This window comes from Caretta caretta, chromosome 2 (genome assembly GCF_965140235.1).
Source record: "Caretta caretta isolate rCarCar2 chromosome 2, rCarCar1.hap1, whole genome shotgun sequence".
NCBI lineage: Eukaryota > Metazoa > Chordata > Testudines > Cheloniidae > Caretta > Caretta caretta.
Window position 1 is genome coordinate 191,519,187 of NC_134207.1, and position 25,653 is coordinate 191,544,839.

Genomic DNA, 25,653 nt, shown 5'->3' on the forward strand with positions numbered 1-25,653 from the left:
GTGCTCATTACTTATACAGGGAGTGGCATTTTTGACACTCCTGCCACAGAGTGATTATGGTGATGTATTTATACAAGACTTAATAGTGGGATCAAAATTCATTAAGAGGCTTTGGAAAGGCATTCGCTAAACCATGCTGAAAAAATGTGTTGCTCATAGCATCAACCAGATTCAATGTAGACTTTTTATGAGAACACTATGGGCCCAATCCTGCGATGTGCACCCACAATGGCCACTGATATCAATTTTATAATTTTAGACATTTACTTAAGTATATTACTAAAGTTCATTAAGGCACTTTGACCCAATTACAAGTCCTGTCTGAACACTCTATGGCATGTTCATAATGGTATCATAATCATTGCTCCTCTCCTGCAGTGTTTAATGAGCACCCAGGAGGTAGGTTGGTGGAAAAGAAGGTACAGTACTTTTATTACCGGCACCAACACTCAGCTCAGTCTTTTTGAAACATCTAGTTCACCCATGGCTGCTCATCAGTTTAACACAGGTACTAACACAGAGGGACAGACCCATAGCTGGGGTAAGTTGTAGTTGTCAGAGAAATCAGTGGAGCTGGGGCAGTTTAGAACAGCTGTGAATGGAGAAGGAAGAGATTTTTCAAAGGTACAAAGGGCAGTTAGGGGCTCTTACGCACCTTTGAAAAATTTCCCCCAAGACTGAAATCAGAGCATGTAACTATCATAGAAATGCCTACTGATCCCTATTCTTACACTCTCTATCAGCTCACAATGGCTTCGCTAACAAAGAACTAGAATAAGTTACATATGGCACTCCACTTGAACTATAATCCATTCAAGCAGGCATCATTCACACATCACATGCCAGTTGCGTTGTTGTAATTTGCTATAGTTTTCTCAGTTCATCTTAACTGTTCAAGATAGGAACCTGGGATAATTTACAGTATATTCCATGAACAAATTCTCTGGGATGTGCAGGTTACCAGACAGATTTGCCCTCTATGCCCTTAGTTTTAAAAAGATCTTTTTTTCTGGTGGGGGGAAGGGTTCGGAAAGATTTGATACAATATATTTCAGCTGACTCAAAAACAAAGTAATGCATAATTACAACAACAACTGTGCTGAAAGGCACTTTAAGTGTTACTGCTAGATAGCTCCCAAGACTGCATAAGAATTTAGAAGTTTCTCTGCTGATGTAACCCACACACCTCCTGAGTGTGATGTTCTGTCCCATCTAGTGGCACCGAGACCACTCAAAGAGATTAATGAGTCTGCTCTACAACCTTAGCTAAGAGCCATAGGGCTTTTAGCTCATGCAATAGAGGCTCATGCATTTAGCTCCCAAGTTCGATCTTGCCTGCCGACAACCGGGGTCTGTTGGTGTTACACTGAGTCACTCTGAGGTCCTCCAGTGCTAGAATAACTGCATAAAGATGCAAAATAAATACTGCTGACTCACACTGACAGGCAGATCTTGTGAGCTTCAATGAGGACCAAAGTGGATTTGGATCCTCTCTCTGGAGCAGAAGAAACTAAGGGCTGGCATGAGGAAGGGCCTCTGGGAAAGCCACAGGAACATCCAAATTTTGTGGGAGAATTTAGACATAGGTTTATATTTTTGTTGTTGGTATTATTAAGAAAACCCTGGGAAGTGGTTAAGTTTGGATTTGTTGGGATTTGTTTGGACTCTTCAAAGCAGGGTGGGAACCCCACCAAATAATACCACTACTGTAGAAACTTAGAAGAAGACAACAAAATGAGCATTAAATTAACACACTTAGGTATACGCACATCTAATCTGCATGCACCACTATTTTCTTTAGTTTTGCTCTTCTCTTGCAAGGAATGCCTTCATTTTATTCAAATAGTCCTGGGATTTAGAGGTAGCCTCTGTCTACCACCACAAACCCCTGCTTTGGAGGGAATGATAATTTTTAGCCACTGTATGGACTGGAATAAAAGCAAGCAGATTAAAATCTTTGCTGTGTTTGAAGGACTGTTCCACAATCTCCTTGGTTCTCTGATCATTTCCTTGATCGTGTTACTGATGAGATTGTATCTGCATCTGTCTGTGCTGGAGGCATAACACACTGGGACATATTCTGCCCTCAGTCACACCTGGACTGGTTCAGTGGGGTTACACAAGTGTAACTAGGGGCTCTATTTTCTGTCTTCTCCTCCCCCTCCCCCCTTTTTTGTTTGTTTGTTTATAGATGCCTGGAAGGTATTTTGTTAGCTGTAAGTATTGAAAGAGAATGGCCCCAGGATCACAGTACACAGTGCCTAGTACAGACATTTTATTGGAAACTACCTCAACAAAATACATCTTCAGGTGCCAAGTGAGCATGATGCGAGAATCAATATTCCATCCTGCCATCAAGTGCTGCTACGGCACGAAAAGATAGTCAAGGTTAAAAAGAAAGATATCTCTGATACCCAGTGTACTATGGCCAAGATTTCAAAAGTGACTAGTTATTTGGCCCAGATTGAGATTCCTTTAAAGGGTCTGATTTCAGAAAGTGCTGAATCTCTTCCCTCTGAAGGTCAGGCCTCTTTAAAGTGTCAAGGTCAGCACGAGTCAAAATATCACTAGATCCTTTAAAAAAATCTTGACCTGTACAATTTTAAAATCCGGTTATAAGTTGAGTTATGTGTGTTTACTGGGTTTGCCATGGACCCAGCTCTCCTCTTAGCCATTGATGCAATCTGGACATGAAGAAGCAACTAAAGATCCAGCTACACCCCAGGTTGTGAATCAGAGTGAGAAAAGGTGGACAAAAGGTTTATATTAGCTCCATCATTCTAGGGAACTATTATAAACTCCGCTGATTTCTCCAGCCTAGCAACATTGTCTCTTTGTCATCTGGACTGGCCATGTGATAGTCAATGCAGAAAGGACGCACAAGGTCTGATGGAAGCATGATCGCATCCATTGATCTATATAGCTACATACATAATCCCCCATCACCATAGTATTAGTAGCTTTTTCCCATATGTTTAACACAGTGGGGACTGATCTCAGTTGTGGCTTCTAAGTGCTAGCTATATAATAACTATTAAATATTTAATAATTAAAACAATTTCTGGAAGGTAGTTGAAAGCCTGCTCTTGTTCTGTATTTGGTTTTCTGATGAAGTGGATTTGATAAGGTACTTGTAAGTTGCTAGGAGTATTACATAGCCCAATGAACTTATTCCCACAGTGCGAAGTGGCAAAAGAGAATCAGCCATGTAGCTTGCAGAGAACTAGTTGTAGGTGACTGAATGTGTGAGGTAATGTTATGAATCTGATGCTAATGGAAAAGGAAATGTTAGGGTTATTTAAATTCTTAGGATGAAACCCTGGCCCTATTCAAGTCCATTGCAAAACTCCTAATGACTCCAATAGGGCCAGAATGTCAGCCTTAGAGTCGTAATAGATTGACAGAAAAAATGACAATAAAGATGAGACAAGGCTTGACTGTAAGAATGGGGTCCACGAAGTAGACCTTTTCTGCTAGTAAAGATTTTAAAAAGGGAATCTGTGGCATTTTCACTGAGCAGAAATCTCACAAAAATATTGACAAGGCTGTAGAAACATCTAAGCTGAGTCGGACTCACAACAATAGTGGCAAGTCAATAGAAACTTTTGTGCTACCTGTGAAAAATGGAAATATCATCTGCATAAAACAATAAAAAAAAATCCAAAATGTTGTTTCTGAGCAAGGCAAAAGGCACAAAAAAATGGTTTCTCACGTCTTCATTTCAGATCCTTTGCTTTATATTAGAACTGCATAAAGCCAGATTTCCCCCCCATCTATTGCTCTTATGTTGTAATGAAGTGTAATGCTTCGTACAGCAGCTACCTTGGATATTCCAGCCAACTATGATGAGATAGTTACAGAACAGCTGAATACTGTTGAAAGGCACTACTTCTCTTTAGATTATCAGGCAACTAATGATTATGCTAAAGCATCAGCTCAGCGTAAGTTCAGGTCTTCCCAGCAGAGGCTGATTAAATGGACTGCAGAGTGAAAAGTACGTTTTTTTTTTCTTTGCAAGATACTAGTAATAGCCTCTTCTAGAAATGTGTACATGGAATATGGGAATGTATGTAATATTTCATAGTTACATTTAACATTCTGAGCTCTGCTGGAGAAGAGATGGTGAAAACATGGACTGGACGGAAGAGAGGTTTATGCTCAGATGAATGTGGTGGTTATTTTTCTTTAACTGAGTGATTGAGCAGTTTGTCAAGTGAGACTAAGGTCCCATGTATCCTAGCAGTTACAATGGAGTCTGGGGACCTGGTTGTCCCCAGACTTGGTTACAAAGGTGTAAGGTACATGCAGCCTAACTGTCCTCATATCCAGGTTGAAAACTTAGGCATACATTTTCAAGCAACTAGCCAGTTTGGTGCCTCAATTTTTGGGTGCCTAACTTGAGACACCATAAAGATTTTCAGATGGTAGCTGCTCAGCACTTTCTGTAAATCAAGACCCTATTTCGGACACTAAGAAAGTGAAAGAATTATACATCTTTACTCTCACTCCACTGTATGTCTTGTATATTTGGGGCATGGACAGTGTTTTCCCATATGCTTGTACAATGCTTAGTACGGTGGGGTGTCCTTATTCTGACTTGTACCTTTGAGTGGTATTTAGTATAAATATTAAATAAGTAAAATAAATTACCTGTAGATATTTTGAGGTCATTCACAGTGAACAGTTCATTTCCAGCCTGTCTACAGTCCACAGCTTTTGTGGTAGTAATAACAGGCTTGCTATGTGCTGCTTTGCAATCTTTAGGCTACGAAAGAGTTAAAGGCATATTTGCTCCTCTTCACTATTTCCAAACATCTATTAACATGAAAACAAGAGCTATACAGTAGGGTAACCTTTTCAATGACTCTTCATTTGTGGAATAGAGATGAAGCAGTGTGAAAGCACTGTTAATAAAAAAAACATATTCATGAGCCACCAAGCGAAGTGTAAATTGCTTTACACTTGTATCAGAATTTTGCATAAGCTACTGTATCAGGAAAAGTTTCAATCTTGTTAAAATTCAAATGACCTAAAAATAATACCACCTTTTCATCCCCATACATTTTATCATCCCCCCTGACAAATGTGATTTGCCTGATTGAATCAATATTTCTAGAATGGCTTTCAGTGAAAACTTAGCCCTTTATTTTATTCTCGTCTGTAAAATATATTGAGAAAAATGTGTTTAACTAATGGACTGCGTCTTGCTGAAAAGATACAGACTGGTAAAGTTTCCAAAGAGCACGCTATAGGGCCACTGCTCACATTCTGTCTTTTCTGAATGGGATTTGCATGTTTACAACTCCCCCCTGCCACAGGCATTATTTTTTAAAGGTATAAGTAAATGCTTTAAACCTGGAAGACTCTTCCGTAGGGGTAAGAAGGCAGTTCAGATACTACAGACATTCATCTCTTGGCCTCTCCGCTGAGACTACCAACAAAGGTGCCAGTTAGTGCCCACTGAGATAATGGTGAGTTTGTTAGTGACATGGATACATGCTTAGTAGGGACTAAATGGAAGACACACAGCCATCAAACAGCTGTCCCTAGTGACGTTTACCTGCAACTAACTTGTGTGAAATTTTAATGCATGACCTACAGGTGAAAAGCTTCACTTCTTAAGTAATCCCCTCAGCTATCCAGCTCTCCAAGCCCAGGGGCACTTAGAAAAAGCTGTATCTATAATCATATTAGGTCTGGGATGTTAGTCATCAGTGCCAGCTGTCTGAACCAGGTCTTGTTGGTTTCTCTTGCTTGAATTGGCTTTCATTTCCAGCTGTTAATTGTGGAGGAGATGAAAGATCCCCCTCTAACCAGCTCCTTTGCCCTTCCTTTTCTGTTTCTGGCTGAGAGCAGTGAGTGCAAAGCTATATAAGCAAAATTATGGAAAGAAACATTTATATTAAAAAAAATCATTTTAAATTTTAAAGCAAAGTACAAATTTAAAGGGAAATCTGTCTCTAGCAGGAACCAGCAGCATAGCATTCTTTCCCCATTGAACTGATCTAATTCTTATCACAACAATTCTCTCTCATATGCTTGCTACTTCTCACGATTTCATATGGAGGATGTGGGAGATGCCTGTATTGTTTTACTAATATGATATGTTCATCTGTCTGTTTTATTGTGTTTACGTTGGTTGCTATATGATTACACAGAGGTTAATTCCTCCAGGACTGGTTTGCAGGTAGACAGGAAAGTGGACAAATGCTTCTAATTGCTGCACATTCACTGATAATTAAAGAACAATGCAGAGAGAACTCTTTGGAAGTCCATCTCAGAGCAGACCTGGTGGTGGTGCTCAAAGGAACTTTGAGGGGGTTAGAAACTTGTCAGCAGTTTAAGAGCAGGGGAGAGAGGGAGCCAGAGACTGCAGGTTACCGCCCCCCCCCCAAGGTTGGGGTACATGGGATAAAGTAGGCCTATCGAAGCTTTAGATAAAATAGAAGTGCATAGGGATGTCTTGCAGGGCACCCTAATTTAGTTGGGCTTGCTGAGCAATCAGGGTTGGTACACACAGTGCTGTATCCCAAGACCCAGTCAGAGAGGGTCAGCTAGTGCGATTGCACTCAGAGACTGAGAGGAATACAATGAGCAGTTAATCCCAAACATGTGACAGACTGGGTTTAGTGATTGTGCTACTAGCTGTAGCATTGTTTTCTTTGAGATAAATTTTAGCAACAGGCAGAACTGCTGACATGGATCAAGCACGCATATAGCTGCCATTAATTTCTTTTGAAAATTCATCCCACTCTTATACATTGTTATACATGCAATGTCTCACTTGATAGTAGCCCAAAATAGCAGGTGGCACAAGTGTTGGGATCCAACAAATCTTAAGGTCATAGGCATGACCCTATTATTGGTGGTATCTTTAAGAAGTAGGGTTGTTGGATGTCCAGTTTGTGACTGGAACTCCCGCTCTAAAAGGGACCCTGGCAGCTCTGGTCAGCAATGCTGACTGGGCCCTTAAGTCTGGTTGGCAGCGCAGCAGGGCTGGCAGGCTTCCTGCCTGTCTCCGCATAGCTGTCAGCAAGTGGCTGGCATGTCCGGCTCCTAGGCGAAAGGGCGGCCAGGGGAGCTTTGAGTGCTGCCCCCTCCCTCAGGCGCCGCCCGGAGCGCCGGCTCCACAGCTCCCACTGGCCAGGAACCGCAGCTAATGGGAGCTGAGATTGGGTGGCACCTGCGGGCAGGGGCAGCACGCTAAGCCCCCCGGCCATCCCTCTGCCTAGGAGTTGGAGGGAAATGTCACCACTTCCCAGGAGCCACCTGAGGTCAGCACCACCCGGAGCCCACACCCCGAATCCCCTCTCATGCCCCAATCCCCTGCCCCAGCCCTGAGTTCCCTCCTGCACCCAAACTCCCTCCCAGAGTGTGTTGCCAAATGTCCCAGCACCTGAATTCAGCAGGGCCGACAGGTATTGAGGTGAGCTATGGCAGACTAAAACAAGTAAGCCTTACCCTGAGTCTCCTGATGGACACTGGCATGTTCTAGGAAAATGGCCTCTTTAGTGATACCAGCTAAAAGCTGGGACACCTATGAAAGCCTGTAAACCAGTTTCCCTCACATTTTCCTATGGGTTGCGCAATCATTAAAAGAACTTCCATATTTTGAAATTAAACCTACCTGCTAGGATACTTCACTTGGAAAAGAATAGATTCCCCAACGGCTATAGTTAATGACAATCTTGCATTTATATAGCACCTTTCATGCCAAAGGATCCCAAAGTGATTGGAATATATATATACTTGAATCACTTCACCCATCACTGTTTCTCTAGCGTGGAACGCAGCTGCTGTCTAATCATGTACAGTTACACAACAGTCAGTCAGGAAGTGACGAAGAATGCTGTTTCTGAGCTGAGGGACACTGCAGGCCTTTCCAAGCAAGGTGCAGCATAATTGTGAAATATGCTGACAAAGTTAAACCAGAGACAAGTTAGACTAATGGGGTTGATGCTATTGTAAAGTGCTGACTGCCGAGAGGAGCTGGCAGCTCATGAAGAATTATATAGCTTGTGGTGTTATTGACATTGCTTCTCTCCATATAGATTTTTTGCATAATGCAATATTCTGACATGCTGGCATGATGTATTATCTCAATAACATGGAAAGCTTGGGAAATTCAGAAAAATGGGCTTTATTATAATACAATATATGTCAAGGGAAGGATTTCAGTCAACCACAGGCCTGAAAAAACAGATGTTTTCCTTTCACAAATGACACTTGGATTCTTATTGTCTCTCTCCAGCCACATCCCTCCATTTGCATGAAGTGCGCTCTCTTGAACAGTCTCTTTTTAGCTCTGCCCTTGAACACTTAGGCCTAAATCCTGCTGCTTTCTGCACTGACACAAGGAAAGACGAAAGGGAACTATCCCTGTGGCTGCATAACAGTGCTGATGAGAGAGTGCCAAGGAAGATTTCTTAGATTCTAGCTGCAGAGGTCTTACATACTCCTGAAAGAGGCCCTTTGAAATGGTCAATTTGTTAAGCAGTGTGCTTGCCATTAACTTGATGGATAATTTATGAAATTTACAAGGAATTGGTTTAGTAGATTAAATTAAAGAAAACTTTGGGTGAAGGAAAGGGTTTAAAGATGTTTTGGATGTTTTCACTGAAGTTGGCGCATGGTTGTGCGAAAGGACCATTTATCTGCAAGCGGATCGGATCACTTTCAGTTCAGAAGAAACCCAAATGATTGGTTGTGAGTAGAGCTTTGGTCCACCGAAAACTATATGTGAATGTAACACAAATTCACTTAGTTTTGGCCATTCCCTCCCTCCTCCCCCCAGATTTAGGCACCATTTACCAAATGCAGAAGGTTGTTTCTCCCTTTATAGGCTTTAGCTCAGTGGTCAGTGCACTCGTCTTTTTCAATCCCGTCGGTAGGGATTTGAACTTGGGTCTCTCCTACATGGTAGAAGAGTATCCCAACCCCTCAGTTACAGGATAGCCTGGGGTGGCTTTTTCTCACTCTCTCCTGTAGAAGGTGTTTCACTTACTTGAATATTCATTGGGCCAGAGAAAGAGCATTAGAATGACTCTGTATCCCAGTGGTTAGGACACTCCCCTTAGAGGTGAGAGACACAAATCTTTTCATGTCACTGCTCCAAGAACTATTTAATTATTTATACACAGTGGAAGAGCTTTAGCAGGAGAGACTGAGAGAGCCCTACACCAGGATATCCCATAACCCAGTGGTTAGGGCCCTCTCCTGCAGTATGGGACTCCCATCTTCAAATTCCTTGTCCACGTCAGGCAAAGGGTGAGGGAGTCTAACCTGGGTCTCCCACATCCTGGGTGAATGCCTGACCCAGGCATTCACTGGGCAAAAGTTTATAAGGAAGGCTTCTCCAGCTCTTCCTCCTTTCGCTGCTACCATTTTGTGGATCAAGGCCTTTAATTTACTTTGCTTTCATGTTAAAAACAGTCTAGAAACTAAACAATTTTGAGAACTTTTTTCAAATTGCTGATTTTTTAATTTTTATTTTATTTTAAATTTTTGGATTTGGTTTGGGTCAAACTGTTTGTGTTTTTTCACAACTGCCAGTGAATCAAAAAAAAAAAAAAAAAGCAGTTATTCGCCCAGCTCTAGTTGTGAGTTTCTCTGCTTCGAACATTAGGTCAAATTCATGTCATTGAACTGACTGACAGCCTCAGAGATGGAGCCTTTTGCCACTATGTGAGTCATTTGAATTGAGATCCCTTTGGCAGTGAGTTGAGACTGAAAGTTACTGCAATCTAAAGAATGCTTGATAGCCTGTGTGAAGAGATTTGGTGGTCTCTCTCTGTGCAGTGATTAGGGGACAGTGTGCATAAAATGGGTTGCACCATCATTCTTTGACAATCTAAGCCAGTGGTTTTCAACCAGGTATACATATACCCTGGGGGTACACACAGGCCTTCCAGGGGGTACATCAACTCTTCTAGATATTTGCCTAGTTTTACAATAGGCTACATAAAATGCATTAGCGAAGTTAGTACAAACTAAAATTTCATACAGACAACGACTTGTTTACATTGCTCTGTATGCTATACGCTGAAATGTAAATACAATATTTATAGTCCGATTGATTTATTTTCTAATTATATGATGAATATGAGAAAGTCAGCAATTTTTCAGTAACAGTGTGCTGTGATACTTTTGTATTTTTATGTCTGATATTGTAAGCAAATAGTTTTTAAGTGAGGTGAAACTTGGGGGTATGCAAGACACATCTGACTCCTGAAAGGGGTACAGTAGTCTGGAAAGGTCGAGAGCCACTGGTCTAAGCAAAGAGATCCCAAGAATGAAATGGATGAGGAGACTGAGCCTCTCTCCTCTAGTGGTGGTAGGACCCGACTGGACTCTCTGTAGTACTGCAAGGTATATTGGCAGGGCCATGTGAGGATATTGCAGTGGTGTTAGTAGTGGTGCAACTGTTTGATAAATAAATGAATTAATTCAATGATTTTTATCTCCAGAGCTGTTAATCTGGCACCTTTCATGAGCACAAATCATTCAGAGCATTAAAATAAATCTGTGTTACCACAGACTCCTTGTCATGGTTCAGGGCAGCTGCACTTGTGTTCCTCCTCTGTGGTCCAGAAAGGGCACCCACTCTTAGGCTTCTGGCTCCCAGCCATCACCTCTCTTGGACAGAGACACGCACTTCTCTCACTTCTGATTGGGATATTTCCAGGCTGCACAGCTCCCTGCCTACGCCATGAATTCTCCAGAAAGGCATACTACCTAAACAGGCCTGCTTTGCATTCTCCTCAGAAGCTATGAACAGCGTAATTGCCCACAGCTGTAAGGTACCACACAGCTTTTTCCTAAGCAAGCACGTGTATGCGTAAGGTGAAAGCATTACAGAGAAAACACATTAAAGCAATAAAAGAACCTACACACATGCTAATAAGCATACCAAAGATAACCCAAACCCCAAAAGGGTTTTTTCTATGGCTACAAATTCATAACATCATTTGCTCAGAACCAGAATCCTCAATTGCTGCTTTATACAGTTTGGGCCTTTGATCTTGGGAACAGGTGATCAGCAAACAATGGGCTTCTCCTCGGGGCAGAGCTTCAAAAGGTTGGGTCCAGAGATGAGAATTTGCATTCCCCTCCTCCCAAGTATTTCCTAGGAAACACACTCAACTACAAGTTCACTTTGTCTGGCATATCATTTAAAAGACTCCTTAAAAACTCATACCACTTCCCAGGGTTTATGTTAGTCAGGTCTCCTCCCTACACGTTACATACAATCCCTCAATCATATGTAAACATTTGCATTTTTAATACAATGAACTCCTAAAATACTTAAACTTAAATCAGTAAGGTTTGTCCAGGATATTGCAAGAAATTGCCACGTCTGTCACACTCCTCACTTTTTTTATTCTTCATGCTTTTGGTTTACTGTACTCTTTTCATGTCTTTATTGATTGCCACTTCTTGAGCTATTATGGCATTTTCTCTCTGGGAGCTTAAGCAAGCATTTGCCTTTTTGCCCATAACTGATGTTGTTCACCAAGGATTAGACAAAGGAACCCATCTCTCTTCCCTAAAAGATAGAATCTGTCACTTCTGTTGTCGAATGAGTGACTGACATGCCCATATCTACCTCATTTTCGAACTGGTTCCTTTAATCTTACAGAATTATTCGGGTTTTTTTTGGGACTAGGACAAAGTGTGTGGAAAATAGAAATTGTTCCATTGCTTGCAGTGTAACCAATAATGCAGCAGAATGAAAAGCAGCAAAAACTACTTCTAAGATTAGAAACCAGGTACTGTATTTGTAGGTGTGTGTAAAGTACTTTCTGAGCACTCTTATGAAGACACAGCAATACGTTTTGATCTGATAGAGTTTCTTGCACAATTTTAGGGAATGGGGCAGAGGCATGAGCATCCCTCAGATACTCTCAGTATGTGATTTACTAGTGAGAAAAACATGAATATATTTTATATATTACTCTCCAAGAGCCTGATTCTCCCAGCCCCTACTCATACAAGTAATTCCAAATGAATACCTTTAAAAGCTTTCCTCTTTCCCTCACCCATTTAATTTTTCTTTGTGACTTTGCTGCTTTGCAAATGCTAAGCTGATAGCACTGGATACTGTAATCCTTTAACTATCTACAGAACAGTTGGTCTAGGTAGCAGTAGTGTAGGTTACTTCATACTTCACCAATATTCTCAGTGTGGTCTGAAGGGACTACTTCTGGGATGCCCGATCTCTAGGTTTCATCACGCTCTCCAAGTATGAATTTTATTATGCATCTTTACAGCCCATGGCCTCTCTGCTGAGATCAGGTGTTTAATTTTGCCAATTGGTGTGTGTGTGTGAGTGAGTGTGTGTGTGTGAGAGAGAGAGAGAGAGAGTTAAAAGTTACACAGTGGTTGGTGAAGAGCAGCAGTCAGTATTGTTCTTGTTATCTTTGTTACATGAGAGCATGTAGGAAGAAAGGGGTAAAGGTGATAACATATCCATTAGACTCAGTCCCCCTTCCTTTTATTCTTTAAAAAAGCCTATGAATATAAAGCCACCCAGTGAAGTAACAAAGTTCAAGGTTAAAGAAACACTGCAAAGATAAAAATGATATCTTTTTGAAAGTCCTGACCAGTGGATAGAAAAGCAACTTCATCCTGGGTGTAGTTCCATTAACGACAATGGAGTTGCAGTGAAGATGTATATAGGGTATAGACCTTCATTTACTTTTCACTGTGCTGTTTGTTAATTTGTTGCATTTCATTCAGCATGCACTGCTCTCTTTCACTCACTGTGTCTAGTCAATTTCATGTTCTCCTGCATTTCTGAGTTTGACTACTGAGAGCACTGTGACTCCTCACAGGTGCAATGCATCTCTCTCTATCGTTACGTTGTCCCCCTGTCCCCTTTCCTGTATCTGTTTATTCACTCATTGAATATTGCCTAGAACTTATACTGTGAGCTCTCTGGTACTGGGTTTGCATTATTTCTTAAAACTACACCTAGTTCAATGGTGGCCTAAGTGTTTTTTGGAAACTGTCTTATAAAACCAGAAACAATATATAGTAATGTGTCGTCTTTGGGTTTCCAAGAATATAGGTTTCAGAGTAACAGCCGTGTTAGTCTGTATTCGCAAAAAGAAAAGGAGTACTTGTGGCACCTTAGAGACTAACCAATTTATTTGAGCATGAGCTTTCGTGAGCTACAGCTCACTTCATCGGATGCATACGGTGGAAACTGCAGCAGACTTTATATATACACAGAGAATATGAAACAATACCTCCTCCCACCCCACTGTCCTGCTGGTAATAGCTTATCTAAAGTGATCGTCAGGTGGGCCATTTCCTGGGACTGGGAGTGGCTAAGTCATTATGCAAGGTAGCCTGTTTCCTCTTGTTTTTTCCTACCCCCCCCCCCCAGATGTTCTGGTTTAACTTGGATTTAAACTTGGAGAGTGGTCAGTTTGGATGAGCTATTACCAGCAGGAGAGTGAGTTTGTGTGTGTATGGGGGTGGGGGGGATGTGAGAAAACCTGGATTTGTGCAGGAAATAGCCCGACTTGATTATGTAAAGAGTTGTCACTTTGGATGGGCTAGCACCAGCAGGAGAGTGAATTTGTGTGGGGGGGTGGAGGGTGAGAAAACCTGGATTTGTGCTGGAAATGGCCCACCTGATGATCACTTTAGATAAGTTATTACCAGCAGGACAGTGGGGTGGGAGGAGGTATTGTTTCATATTCTCTGTGTATATATAAAGTCTGCTGCAGTTTCCACCGTATGCATCCGATGAAGTGAGCTGTAGCTCACGAAAGCTCATGCTCAAATAAATTGGTTAGTCTCTAAGGTGCCACAAGTACTCCTTTTCTTTTTTCAAGAATATAGGAAATTTCTTAAATCTACCTCACTCCTGTTTTCACATGAGAACGCTGCTATTAACATTAGGGGGTCGCACACTTTGTAGCTTGTATAGGCCTAGCTTGTTGCACTCGCCAAAGGCTCCTTTCATCCCTCCGTTCTCCCCCAGAAGCTCCCTGTGTGTCACACACCCATCCCCCTCGAGTTAAGGGACTCCATGCAACTCCAGTCTCCCCATGTCAGGGAATCCTGTGTGCCCTCCGTTCCCTCTGTCTCCCATTCATGAGCCCCCCCATCTCTTCCCTGTGCCGGTGGCTCTTTGTGCACCCTCATTCCTACGTCCCCTTATGCCCTACAGTACACTCTTCTGCCCCAGTGGTAGGGGCTCTGTGTATCCCCATTCCCACCTTCCCCCATACCAGGGTCCCCAAATGTCCCCCACCTACCGGAGTTCTACGTGATCCCATTCTCCTCATACAAGGATATGATTGGACTTGACATTCAAAAGTTATGTTACAAAAGACAGATAGTCCGACAGACAGACAGAGAAATGCCATTGAGTTGCATGTAAAGCCTCACAAGCTCAGCCAATTAGCTTATTAAACCTTTTTTTAAAATAAAGGCCAAGCACATTTTGTATCTAAACTACTGTCTCTTTTTAAAGATTCTTCATTCACGTAAGTGGAGTGTAATTTTGTGTTTTAATTTCGCTTTCAATTTGGTTCATGTTGGAGCCCATTACTAACAGAGTAAGAAGTCAGTGAGACAAATTCTCTTACTTTTTGGGGGGGGTTTTTTTGGCAGGTTGACAGGACAGAAGTGATTCGAACCTGTATAAATCCAATCTTCTCCAAGTTATTCACAGTGGACTTCTACTTTGAAGAGGTTCAGCGGCTACGGTTTGAAGTCCATGACATTAGCAGCAACCACAATGGACTGAAAGACGCAGATTTTCTTGGTGGCATGGAATGCACTCTTGGACAAGTAGGTGTCTCCCTCCTTTTCCCCCCCTACCCTCTTCTGTTAGTATCAGTACTAAATATATTGCTTTGCTGAAAGACCCATTGATTTTATCACATCTGATGAATTTCACTCATTCTCCTTCACCACTTTGGTGCTTTATACTGGACTAATACAGAGAGGCATTGTTGATTTGAACCTTCTTCAGGTGCACCTGGGACATACAAGGCTACGACGCTTGATCCAGTTAAGTTAAGGGCCCTCTTCTGCCACGCTTACACTGAGCAGTACTGCATTGCTCAAGTAGCCTCATTAAAATTAGCGAAATTGCTTTGGGAGTAAGCTATTAATCATATGAGTACATGGCACATACAGCAAAGACTTAGGAACCTACTTAACTTTGCTCCCATGGGTGAGTAAATGGGACTGCTAGCTTTCTTATGGTAAAGTAGGTGGAAAAATGTTGTCAGAATTGGGGCCAATATGAGTCAGGGTGGCAGAATCAGGTCTCAACTGAGCAATGCATAGGTGTGAAAGTGCATGCTTATGTAAAAAGAGACACAAGCGGCTTCTGGCAGGGTTTCTTTCTAAATGGCGGGCTTTTTGCTCTGAAGGGTTGAGGTATATTGGATCCCGGCTTTATTCCTGATAAGAGTACTAAGGACGGTCTTAGACTTGTTAAGTCATCATGCACCAGCTGAGCTGAATGTAAATGAACATTTTGTGGTTAGGAGTAACATATCCTACACTGAGAGCTGGCAAGGAGCTTTGTGAAGCTCTGGTTTGGATTACACTTCCACTTAAACTTGTAACAGGAACTTTATTGCTTTCCACAGAAGAAGCAGCTGCTTTCACTACCCTCCCCACCCCAGGAATTCCTCCCTGTCCTCCTTGTTGTTGTTCAGGAAAAGCAGAAGCAATTGAAGATTACTGTCAGGAAGCTTGAATCACAGAGGCATCCTTTGAATCTCAAGGATGCTAGAAGGAATGGTTTGTCAGGAAAATCCAAATGATTACCTGAAGAAGAGCTCTGTGTAAGCACCAAAGCTTCTCTCTTTCCCCAACAGAAGTTGGTCAAATAAAAGATATGACCTCACCCACCTTGTCTCTGATTACAGGCAGTTTTATCTACAAGCACCATCAGTAAGACTACGATTTTGTCGCGGAATCCGTGACTTCCAAAGACCTCTGTGACTTCAGCCTGGCAGCTGGGAACTGCAGGGTCCTGCTGCCTCCTGCAGTGGCACGGAGCTGTGAGGTACTCCTGTTGCATGAGGCAGCGGGCCCCCAAGCTCCGAGCCACCATGGACAGCGGAGGTACCTTGCAACTTCCAGCTGCCGTGGGCCAGGGGGATCCCCGCAGCTCCCTGCCCATGATAGTGGGGCAGGTGGACCCCCACAGCTCCCACCGCTGAGGGGTGGGAAGGGGGACACTGGAATTCTGAGTCCCTTCAGGTGGTGGGGGCCCCGGACCTCCCAATCACCTGGCAGCTGTCTAGCCCCTTCCCATTATATCACAGATATTTTTAGTCAAAGTCAGGACAGATCACAGGCTTCTGTGAATTTTTCTTTATTGCCCGTGACCTGTCCATGACTTTGACTAAAAATATCCATGACAAAATCTTAGCCTTAACCATCTGCAATGTGCTGGAGGTGACTCTCAGGAGCCCCTTGATAAAAATCCACCACCAAACTCGAGGGAGGATTGGGTTAATTTCCCTGCTTTGGATACTGCTATATCATCCCTGCCAAACATGACTTCTTTTGTGGGAGTCATAAAAAATACTTCTGAAAGAGCAAATGTGTTTCTTTTCGAACGGTCAAGACTACACCAAGTGGCAGGAACTTTCAAAATGGGCCCAATGGGACAGCTAAATCTGTTAGAATTTACAGTAGCCTTGTGGCTGCTCTAAATTATACTGGGGTTGTTTTGGTCCCAGGATCAGAAAAGAGGAGCCACCTCCCTTCTTCCCCCCTTCTCCTCAGCTGCACAGCACAGCGGAGTATTTGGCCCTATAAATGTGTGCCAAGATATAAAAGAAAGGTTCCAGAGGAAGGAAAGGTTTCTCATTGGTTTTATAAAACAAGTATGTATAGATTTGTAGTTTGGGGAGATTAACAGGGATGGGTGGTTAATTAGGATCTTTAAATGCACGATAAACCATGTTCTTTTTGGCAGTGCTTTTGAGGGCATTTTGTGGCTTCAGTCAAAGAAAAGGAGCTGTTTATAGAGAGGGAAAAGAAATATAGAAAATAATGTATTACATTTTTTTTTCTTTCTTAACTGGTTTTAAAATGCAAAAACCTCATTGCTGCCGCCATTCGCAAAAACATGCCCTTATAATGATTCTGCCTCTATAAATAACACACAGCTGGCTTGGTTGTGGTGTAATTTTACTGTTAATGGTAACCAAGAAAAAATAATAATAACTTGGAATCTGACCACAGAAATGTAGCCTTGAAGTTTCTGATAACATAGCTGGGCTGTTTGTGTTTTTAAATTTTGCATAATTCATCAACTCTTTTACAAATATGATATTAGCAGTGGAATTGACACCCAAATGGAGCTAAATATGAGACCAGGATTGAAAATCTTGCAACAGGGATTCTACATACCCCATTTACTCCAGCACTTAGCAGTTTTCTGTAATTACTGTATTTTGTAGGATGATAATGGGGTGGCTGCTGTTCTTCAGCTAACTTAGACATGAATTTGTTGTTACACTGCAATTTAATGGGTGCATAAAACATTATGATTTTTTGTGCCTGTCTATCAATTCAGTTTCTTTCCCATCACAAATAGGAGATGTTATATGAAACATAGGATAGGCTTTGGATTCTTATACGTAGTCGAAAAGACTTAAGTTTTTTTCATAAATGTGCCATGTTTCATTCTTTTGTTCCAGGTGGAGTTTGACCAAAAAGAAATTAACCATTACCTGAATCTGTGTTAGGTTATCTTTTATATGTGCACTAAACCTGCACTTTTTTTATATGTGCACTAAACCTGTAATACTCCCTTCGAAAAGCAAGATCTATAGGAATCATGTTAGTCAAAGATGATAGATGATGATTTAGCTCATTTGGGAAGGCAACACACTACTTGCTCTAACCAGACAAAAGTGGGTATCTCTTTCTTCAGAGATACTCAGAAACTTCTAAGCCTGCAACCAATGCTTAATTTGTAATGAAAGGTGCCAGGGCTCAAGCAATTAGGTGTTGGGGCCCAAGCAATGTTTTTACATTCATAACTGATGCAGCAAGCCTAAACGTGCCAGGGCTATGAACTCCCAAGCCTAGAGGTGCTGGGGCTCAGCCCTGGCAAGCCGTGGCACTAATTAAGCACTGCCTGCAACCATATTACATTCAGATGTGATCTTGTCACATGTCATATACCAAAAGCAATGTTGGGCCTTGGATGGAAGACTTTGAAAATCCAAGTACTTCAGGAAGTGAGGCTGGTAGCATTCTTCTTCGTGATTCAGCACTGAACCAATATCCCCACACAGTGATGAGGGCAATGAGATGCAGCCTGTTAGGCTCTGATCACTTAGAATCATGAATGATTCCACTGAACTTTTAACAAAAGTAGGAGTGTTAGTTCCAATGTGCTGACAAGATCATTCTGCCTGCCTACAGGTGAATCTCTCAAGTAGTAACATATTGGCATGGAATCATTATTTGTAGCTGGAAGGCTAAGTGTTGATACATTCAGCGTACCTTTCAGATTACTAGGCTATTTGTAGGCAAGTATAAGGAAAGAGCAACAGGTTGCTGTGTGCAATTAGGGAAAAGTCAGTATGCTAAATAGAGACATTTACTTCAAAGTTTTTTTTTTCTCCCCACTCTTAACAGTAGCCCTTTCAAATAAAACAGCAGCAGTCTTCCTGATGGTTACAGATTTTAAAAAATAATATTTAAAATCTTTTCTTCCTTCAGAGGCAGCAGCATATCTGATCTGAGCTGTTGAGCCAGGCTCTCCACTCTGAAATGGCCTTTCAATGTCATGTTTTTTCTTCACTTCCTCTGAAGTGTCCTTGCAATCCAATATTAATTGCACCATGTTAATACATATATTCCATGCAAAAATTAGTGGCACATTAATACAATGCTACATTGAGAGATAAAGCTTTAAAAGTTAGGAAATTCTAAAGGTTAATGTTAAAAGGTCAAGTTGAATTCTGCCTACTTGTTAACATTGCCTTAAAATATGCCCTCTCTTTAGATCCCCTAATATATAAAAGATCATACAAACTGAAATTTCTTATACAGCTTACATATGTGGGATGTACTGTGCTGTACTACACCAGTTAAGTTTTCCAGCAAGTATTACTTCATTTCTAAGGGCTTGTCTACAAGGCAAGTTACTGCACAGCAAACTGGGGTGTGAATCTACAGCGCACTAGCTTGCTGTGTAGTTACATCCCTTGTGGGTGCTGATACAGCACAGCAAAAGTCCCAGAGTGTGGCTGAGCACTGCTGCTTTGAAGTAGCCGTTGAACGCTGAGCCGCATTCTGGAACTTTCACTGTGCTGTAGCAGGGCCCTCACAGGACCTTACTGCGCGGAAAACTGTAGTTTCACACCCTGGCTTGCCATGTAGACAAGCCCTAAGTTTAATGTGCAAAACTAACATTTAGTAATAGAACTCTGTCAGTTGCAAAAGTCACTACAGACAAACAGATGCCAGTTCCTGTCAAGATTTTACACTGTGCTGTAGTGAGAATCCCAAGATATTTTCAATAAATGTATCTTGAAGAAGAAACATTTTCATAATTTTTATAGGTTGCTTTTTGCAGCAATGCACAAACCCTGACGCATGAAAGCATGAAAGTTCCTTGATTTAGAGCCCATTTTGAGCTTGTTTAAGAATAGAACCCATAACACCAAACAAGCCAAATTTGATGTTTCTAGCTCCAGTCCAAGTTTTAGTTACCTGAGTGCAAAATTTCTAATCGGAATGTATTTCTAATCAGAATTTAAACATATAGCTGAACTTTCTGGACTAAAGCTTTCCAGAATAATTCAGGGTTGGGAGGAGACCAATGCAGCAGGTTCTGCCTGGGTCTGCAGTCAGCCCTAGTGAGGGAGGAACAGTGCTGCTAGAGCGAGAGAGGATGTCATCTGGCTCCATAGTTGTCGCCAGAGCAGAACAGGTTCCTGCTGGTCAGGACAAGGGGCAGAGCTTAGGGGCTCCTCTGGGTTCTGCTTCTACCCTCTGGTATTTCTGTCTGACTGAGGTGAAAGAAATTGGTACTACTTTCCCAATCACCACTCACCAATGCGACCAGAATGAAACATCACTCTCAGTGGATCTTCATATGATTGTCCTTCTCCTGTCTCACTGCTTCGTTAAGCAGTGAAATGATTAGTAATGTTAACAATTAAATTATCATCTTCGGGCATCTGTGTTAACTCTCCAGTTAGGCAGAGCACATCTCTCAATTTCAGGCAATTGTTTCAGGCTTTCTGTTAACTCAGGCAGATATCTTTGCATCAGTTACACTTGGTTCAGATTGTGAAAGTGTTCTCCATAACCATAAGGACAATACATATTTTTTTTCAAATGCAAGCTGAGATACCAGAGAAAGATTTCAGGCTTTAAAAAGAAGTGCCACTTCAAACTCACCCACCATGATTTGTCCCAGTTGAAGCCCTGCTCTACTCTCAGCAGTGGCTGTATTTTTCACATCTCTGCTGCCACTTGGTTGCTCAAAGTAACTATGCTCATATGTGCATGTAATGTTCTTAATTAGAGCTCAGTGAATAATGGAGTTTTCAGTTCTCTGGCAATTCTGAAAAATTTGGTGTGTGTGGCAGGGGGAGAAATCATTCAGAGATTAACAGAAATTGATTTTTTTCAAAATTTATGGCAAATCGAAAAGTTTTTAAAAAAAATTGTTTCGGGCCAAACCAAACTTTTTATTCTCCCCAAACCAAAAAGTTTTGGTTTGATTTTGAGCATTTTTAAACATTTTCAAATTTTTAAAAGATAAAAATGAAGGGAATTTTTAGACGAAAAGTCATTTTGAATTGAAAAATTTCATTTTGAAAAAAAAAACAAACCTTTTGCTGAAACAATTTGGCAGGGTTGATATGAATTCATGAAATGTTTTGGAGTCACCGAATCTGCATTTTTTGCCAGAACATTTCAGTCAAAACATTTGCCCAGCTCTATTCTTAATGTTTATGAACTAATGAAGTTGGTATAGAAAAACTCCCAGATAGCTCTCTGGTTTCATGACCCATCACAACCAGCCCTCCACATGCATAACTGTTTTCAGGATTAGGCCCTAAGCTTGTCCCCAGAAAACTGGGTAGTTTAAGTACAGAAATGTTAAATAAATAAAGAAAGAAAATAAACTATTGCACTTTATCACTTTGCCTTTTGTCGTAGCGATCAGCATCCCTGGAGAACAGCTACAGCTGCCGTCAAGCAGATGTTTGCGTCCCTGTATGGCATGAATCTGAGCAAATATTATTTTGGGATGTAGTACCCCCCCGACCCCCGTACTTCCCCCACCACACACACACATTTTATTAAGGATCTTGCTGCTTGATAATAATTGTCACTACTTCACATATACTTTTAATACTATTTGTCATTAACAGGATTATGCACTTGAAGATAATTAATCCACTTTCAGCCACTGCTCTCAAGTTGGAAAAAGGCTAAAAGATCCATGATTATACCTGAATTAATTTAAATTCTATTTAATAGAAATAGTCTGTGTAAGAATAGTGGAGAAATAGACTGAAGACTACTCTTATGCTGCAAAAGACATAGGACCAGATTTTTAAGTGTATTTAGGCATCTAAAAATGAAGATAGGCGCCTGCCTATATATTTAGGCACCTCAATACCACTAAAAATCTGGCCTGTGCTCTCTTCAGAATGAAGTAATTGAATTCATTAATGGGCTGAATAATGTACTTTGTGGGACGTGAATGCCATTTTATTCCTGCTGGCTCAGAGTGCTGTAAAATTATCCCATGCAGCAATCTTGTTAGCTTTCTTTTACTAACTGTTTAAAATCCTTCTGTAATCCTTGGGGGGCCTAGTTTAGTCATTCTTTTGTATTGGAGTGTTCCACATGATCTTTCAAGTTATATTGTTTCCAGTATGGCATGAAACTCAGAGGCTTATGTTATCGGAATACTTGTCACAGTTCTTGACGCTTTGTTTTACATATTGCATCTTTTATATGAATGACTGCATTGATCCTTGAAAAATTAATGAATTAAAACTGCTTTTCCCAAAGAGCTAGAGGTGCCACACACTAAATGAATTTCAAACCATTTTATAATATTGATAAACCCTTTCAAACAATATCATTGGGTCCTGTTATGTTATGGTTGTTGGCACTGATTTTTTCCCCCTCAATATCCTGTTCTGACTGGCTGGCTGCTGTCATTGTTTAAAATCAATAGCAAATAGGAAAAAGCCTTAATTCATCTCTAAACATGCTGTGGACTGATCAGTACTATAGGGTTCAAATCCAATCTTGAAGTCTGGAAGTTGCATGTGTTATGGAGAACGTAATCCATAAAGTGGGGCTGGATACAGCAGCAGTGGAGAGAGAGGGTTGACAATAATGTAATGGGGAGAGGTCTACAGAGTGTGAACGTGAGTAGGTCAGTTCTTTTAATCTTGTCTTAATGAACCATTGTTCCAAATATGGGTGAAACATCAACAACCCTCAGCATTTTAATTGGGGGGGGGAAGGGCATTGTGTGTGTTAGGGGGCTTATTCCTTCACCCACTTACTTCCCTGGTCCTTCTCGCATGAACAGAGAGCAACAATACCCAAAGTCCAAAGGTGCAAACAATTCGATGTTTATTGGGGTGAACTTCCAGCAAGAATGATTCCAGTTTCCTTCCTTAGTGTCCCCCTTCCCAGCTCTGACACCACAGAGCCTTACACCTGTGTCCCTGTTCCCATTCCTGCCCTTAGCCAAACATGATTCCAATTTCCCCACCCCCGTTCCCTGTTCCCATTTCCCCCCCCGCACACACACACACCCACTCACTTCCTGACTGACTGCAGACTATATAGTAAAACTTGAGTTCTGCTTAGCTATACCTTAACCAATCATTTTACTGAAATTTAACTAACCAATCCCAACATATTGTAACATGATTATGTATCCAATTATATCCCACCACCTTAATTAGTTTACACCCAGCAAAATTAATTTTACAGCAGACAGGAACAATCACAGAACCAGACAGAGATTATACAGACAAACAATGGGGAAATGGGGACTACTTGATTTTCCTACACATTGTGAGCGGAGTGGTCACTTTGGATAAGCTATTACCAGCAGGAGAGTGAGTTTGTGTGTGTGGTTTTTGGAGGGGGGTGGGAGGGTGAGAAAACCTGGATTTGTGCTGGAAATGGCCCACCTTGATTATCATACACATTTTAAAGAGAGTGGTCACTTTGGATGGTCTATTACCAGCAGGAGAGTGAGTTTGTGTGTGTGTGGGGGGGGGAGGGTGAGAAAACCTGGATTTGTGCTGGAAATGGCCCAACTTGATGATCACTTTAGATAAGCTATTACCAGCAGGAGAGTGGGGTGGGAGGAGGTATTGTTTCATGGTCTCTGTTTATATAATGTCTTCTGCAGTTTCCACAGTATGCATCCGATGAAGTGAGCTGTAGTTCACGAAAGCTCATGCTCAAATAAATTGGTTAGTCTCTAAGGTGCCACAAGTACTCCTTTTCTTTTTGCGAATACAGACTAACACGGCTGTTACTCTGAAACAGAAATGAGGATTTCACATCCCAACTATTGATAAGTGAGTTCTTGCCAGACAGGATGCTATCAAACTAAGTTTCCTTGTACATCTTCTAGGCACTTCCCTTTCTCTGGAGGATTGTATTCCTAACAGCCCAATAGCACCTTATTTCAATGTGACTAGTTTGGAATGTGAGGATGTGACCGGTCGCTTCCCAGCTTATGGCTGCCTCTGTTGCTAAGCCAAAGATTTTAGCCTAAGCACAGGGCCTCAGACTGTCACAGTAAGAGAAGGACCTTACACCGGCAGACTGTGATTTTGATTCTTTCTTTTATACCTCTATAACGAGCTAAGTGATAAGAATACACCTAAATTCTTAGAGTGTAGGCCTTTACAGACAGGCCTGGATATCTATATCCTAACAGTGTGTGTCTACAATAAAATTAAATGTGGTAAGGGGTGAAATAGTGAAAGTACACCTCTACCCCGATATAATGCTGTGCTCAGGAGCCAAAAAATCTTCCCGCATTAGAGGTGAAACCGCATTACATTGAACTTGCTTGATCCACTGGAGAACCCCCCTTACCCCCCCCCCGAGCACTGCTTTACCGCGTTGTATCAGAATTCGTGTTATATTGGGTCGCGTTATATCGGGGTAGAGGTGTATGCTATTACTTTAACTGCTAAGCAGGACGTGAGCATGTATACACACACACACACACACACACCAGTGTAGACATAGTATAAAGGTGCTTTCTACAGGTATTGCTATTGTTCATCTAAGAAAGAGATAAGTCAGGGGTCTGGACATTCCACAGCTACTAAATTATTTTCTGTTTTTACTGTGGTTCTCTCATGAGCTTTAGCTGACACACTAGATTACCAGTCTAGCCTTTGAACCTCCAGATACCAGAGTTCATATCCTGGCATATGTCACAAATGAAAATGATCTTGGACATTTATCCCAGTCAATTTTGTGCACATCTTAAAACCACTTCTACCACTACACTGCTTGGCAGCTTGGCATGCTTGGTAATTGCTTGTCAAAAAAGGACCAAAGCTCACGTAACAGATATTGTAGGTTAATTCTGATGTACAGTGCCAGAGCTTTTTATGGGAAGTTGGCACTATACACAATCATTGCCAATGCCATAGATCTTCACTGTCATAACTTCTATATTCCCCACAGGTTTTTTTTGAAAAAACAAAAACAAAACAAAACAGGCAGAGCAAGCTTTCATACTATTTTAAACTGGAGCTGGGATCAAAGTGCAAAATATGGATCCAGATTTAATCACCTCAAGATCCAGAGTTTTAGTTTGGGCGCATCTCTCTCCTTAACACATTGGGCCAGATTTTGAGCTCAGGTACAGCAATGCAAGCCCAGAGTGTCTTCAAAGGAGTTTTTTCAGTGTAACTGATCTTAGAATTTGGCCTTAATGTTGAAGATCTTGAAATCCGGATGAAGCTACTTTCTAATTTGCATATATTTGAATATGCATAATATCATTATGTGTCTGGTGTTTTTTTCTTTAAATGGAACATTGTTTTTTTTCTACTCTATTTCCAGTTCTCAGTACAATATCAGGGACCTCATGAAAATGTATTAAAAATCTGCTGGGAAAAACAGGGTCCAATCAGCCCCCCAATATCTGTTTTGTAGAAAGAGAAAATTTTTCACTTTCTGTGCCACTTCTTCACATCGCTGTTGCCGAAACACCTTTTCCCCTAAAGTTTTCAATTGTGAATTGCTGAAGTAGGAGTCAAACCAAAGACGTCTAACAAACAAAAGACTTTTGATAAATGCCTTGCCTTTGGCCATATTGCAAGTTCAACCATCTCTTTGTAACTCTGAACTTAAACAGCTGCTTCCTATGTTCATGTGTTCCAGTTGGCTGAAACTTGCTTGCTTGCAGCCAGAATAGCTAACGTTTTTTATGGTTCTGTTGGGGAAGTAATGTTACATCTATAGATAAGCAATAAATGTGATTCATAATTGATGGCAGCTTCAAAAAAAAAAAAGAAGCCATTCCAGCCCCTAACAGCTACTTTTTTAGCATGCAAACAAAAAGGGCAATTTACTGCTTGTAAAAATTGATTTTTTTGTCAATTATTTAAATGACAGCCT

The 25,653-nt window shown here is 41.3% G+C and overlaps 1 protein-coding gene across 4 annotated transcripts in view; it reads left to right on the forward strand.

Moving 5' to 3' along the window:
- The window catches only part of CPNE4 (copine 4), a 335,017-nt gene that overhangs the window by 182,051 nt on the left and 127,313 nt on the right, over positions 1 to 25,653 (forward strand). For 3 of the 4 annotated variants that reach the window (XM_048838761.2, XM_048838759.2, XM_048838760.2), the window contains one exon: positions 14,629 to 14,808. The exons of the other annotated variant lie outside the window; for it this stretch is intronic. In XM_048838761.2, coding sequence (XP_048694718.1) covers positions 14,629 to 14,808 — 180 coding nt within the window. The remainder of the gene's footprint in view (positions 1 to 14,628; positions 14,809 to 25,653) is intronic. 4 annotated transcript variants of the gene reach the window in all.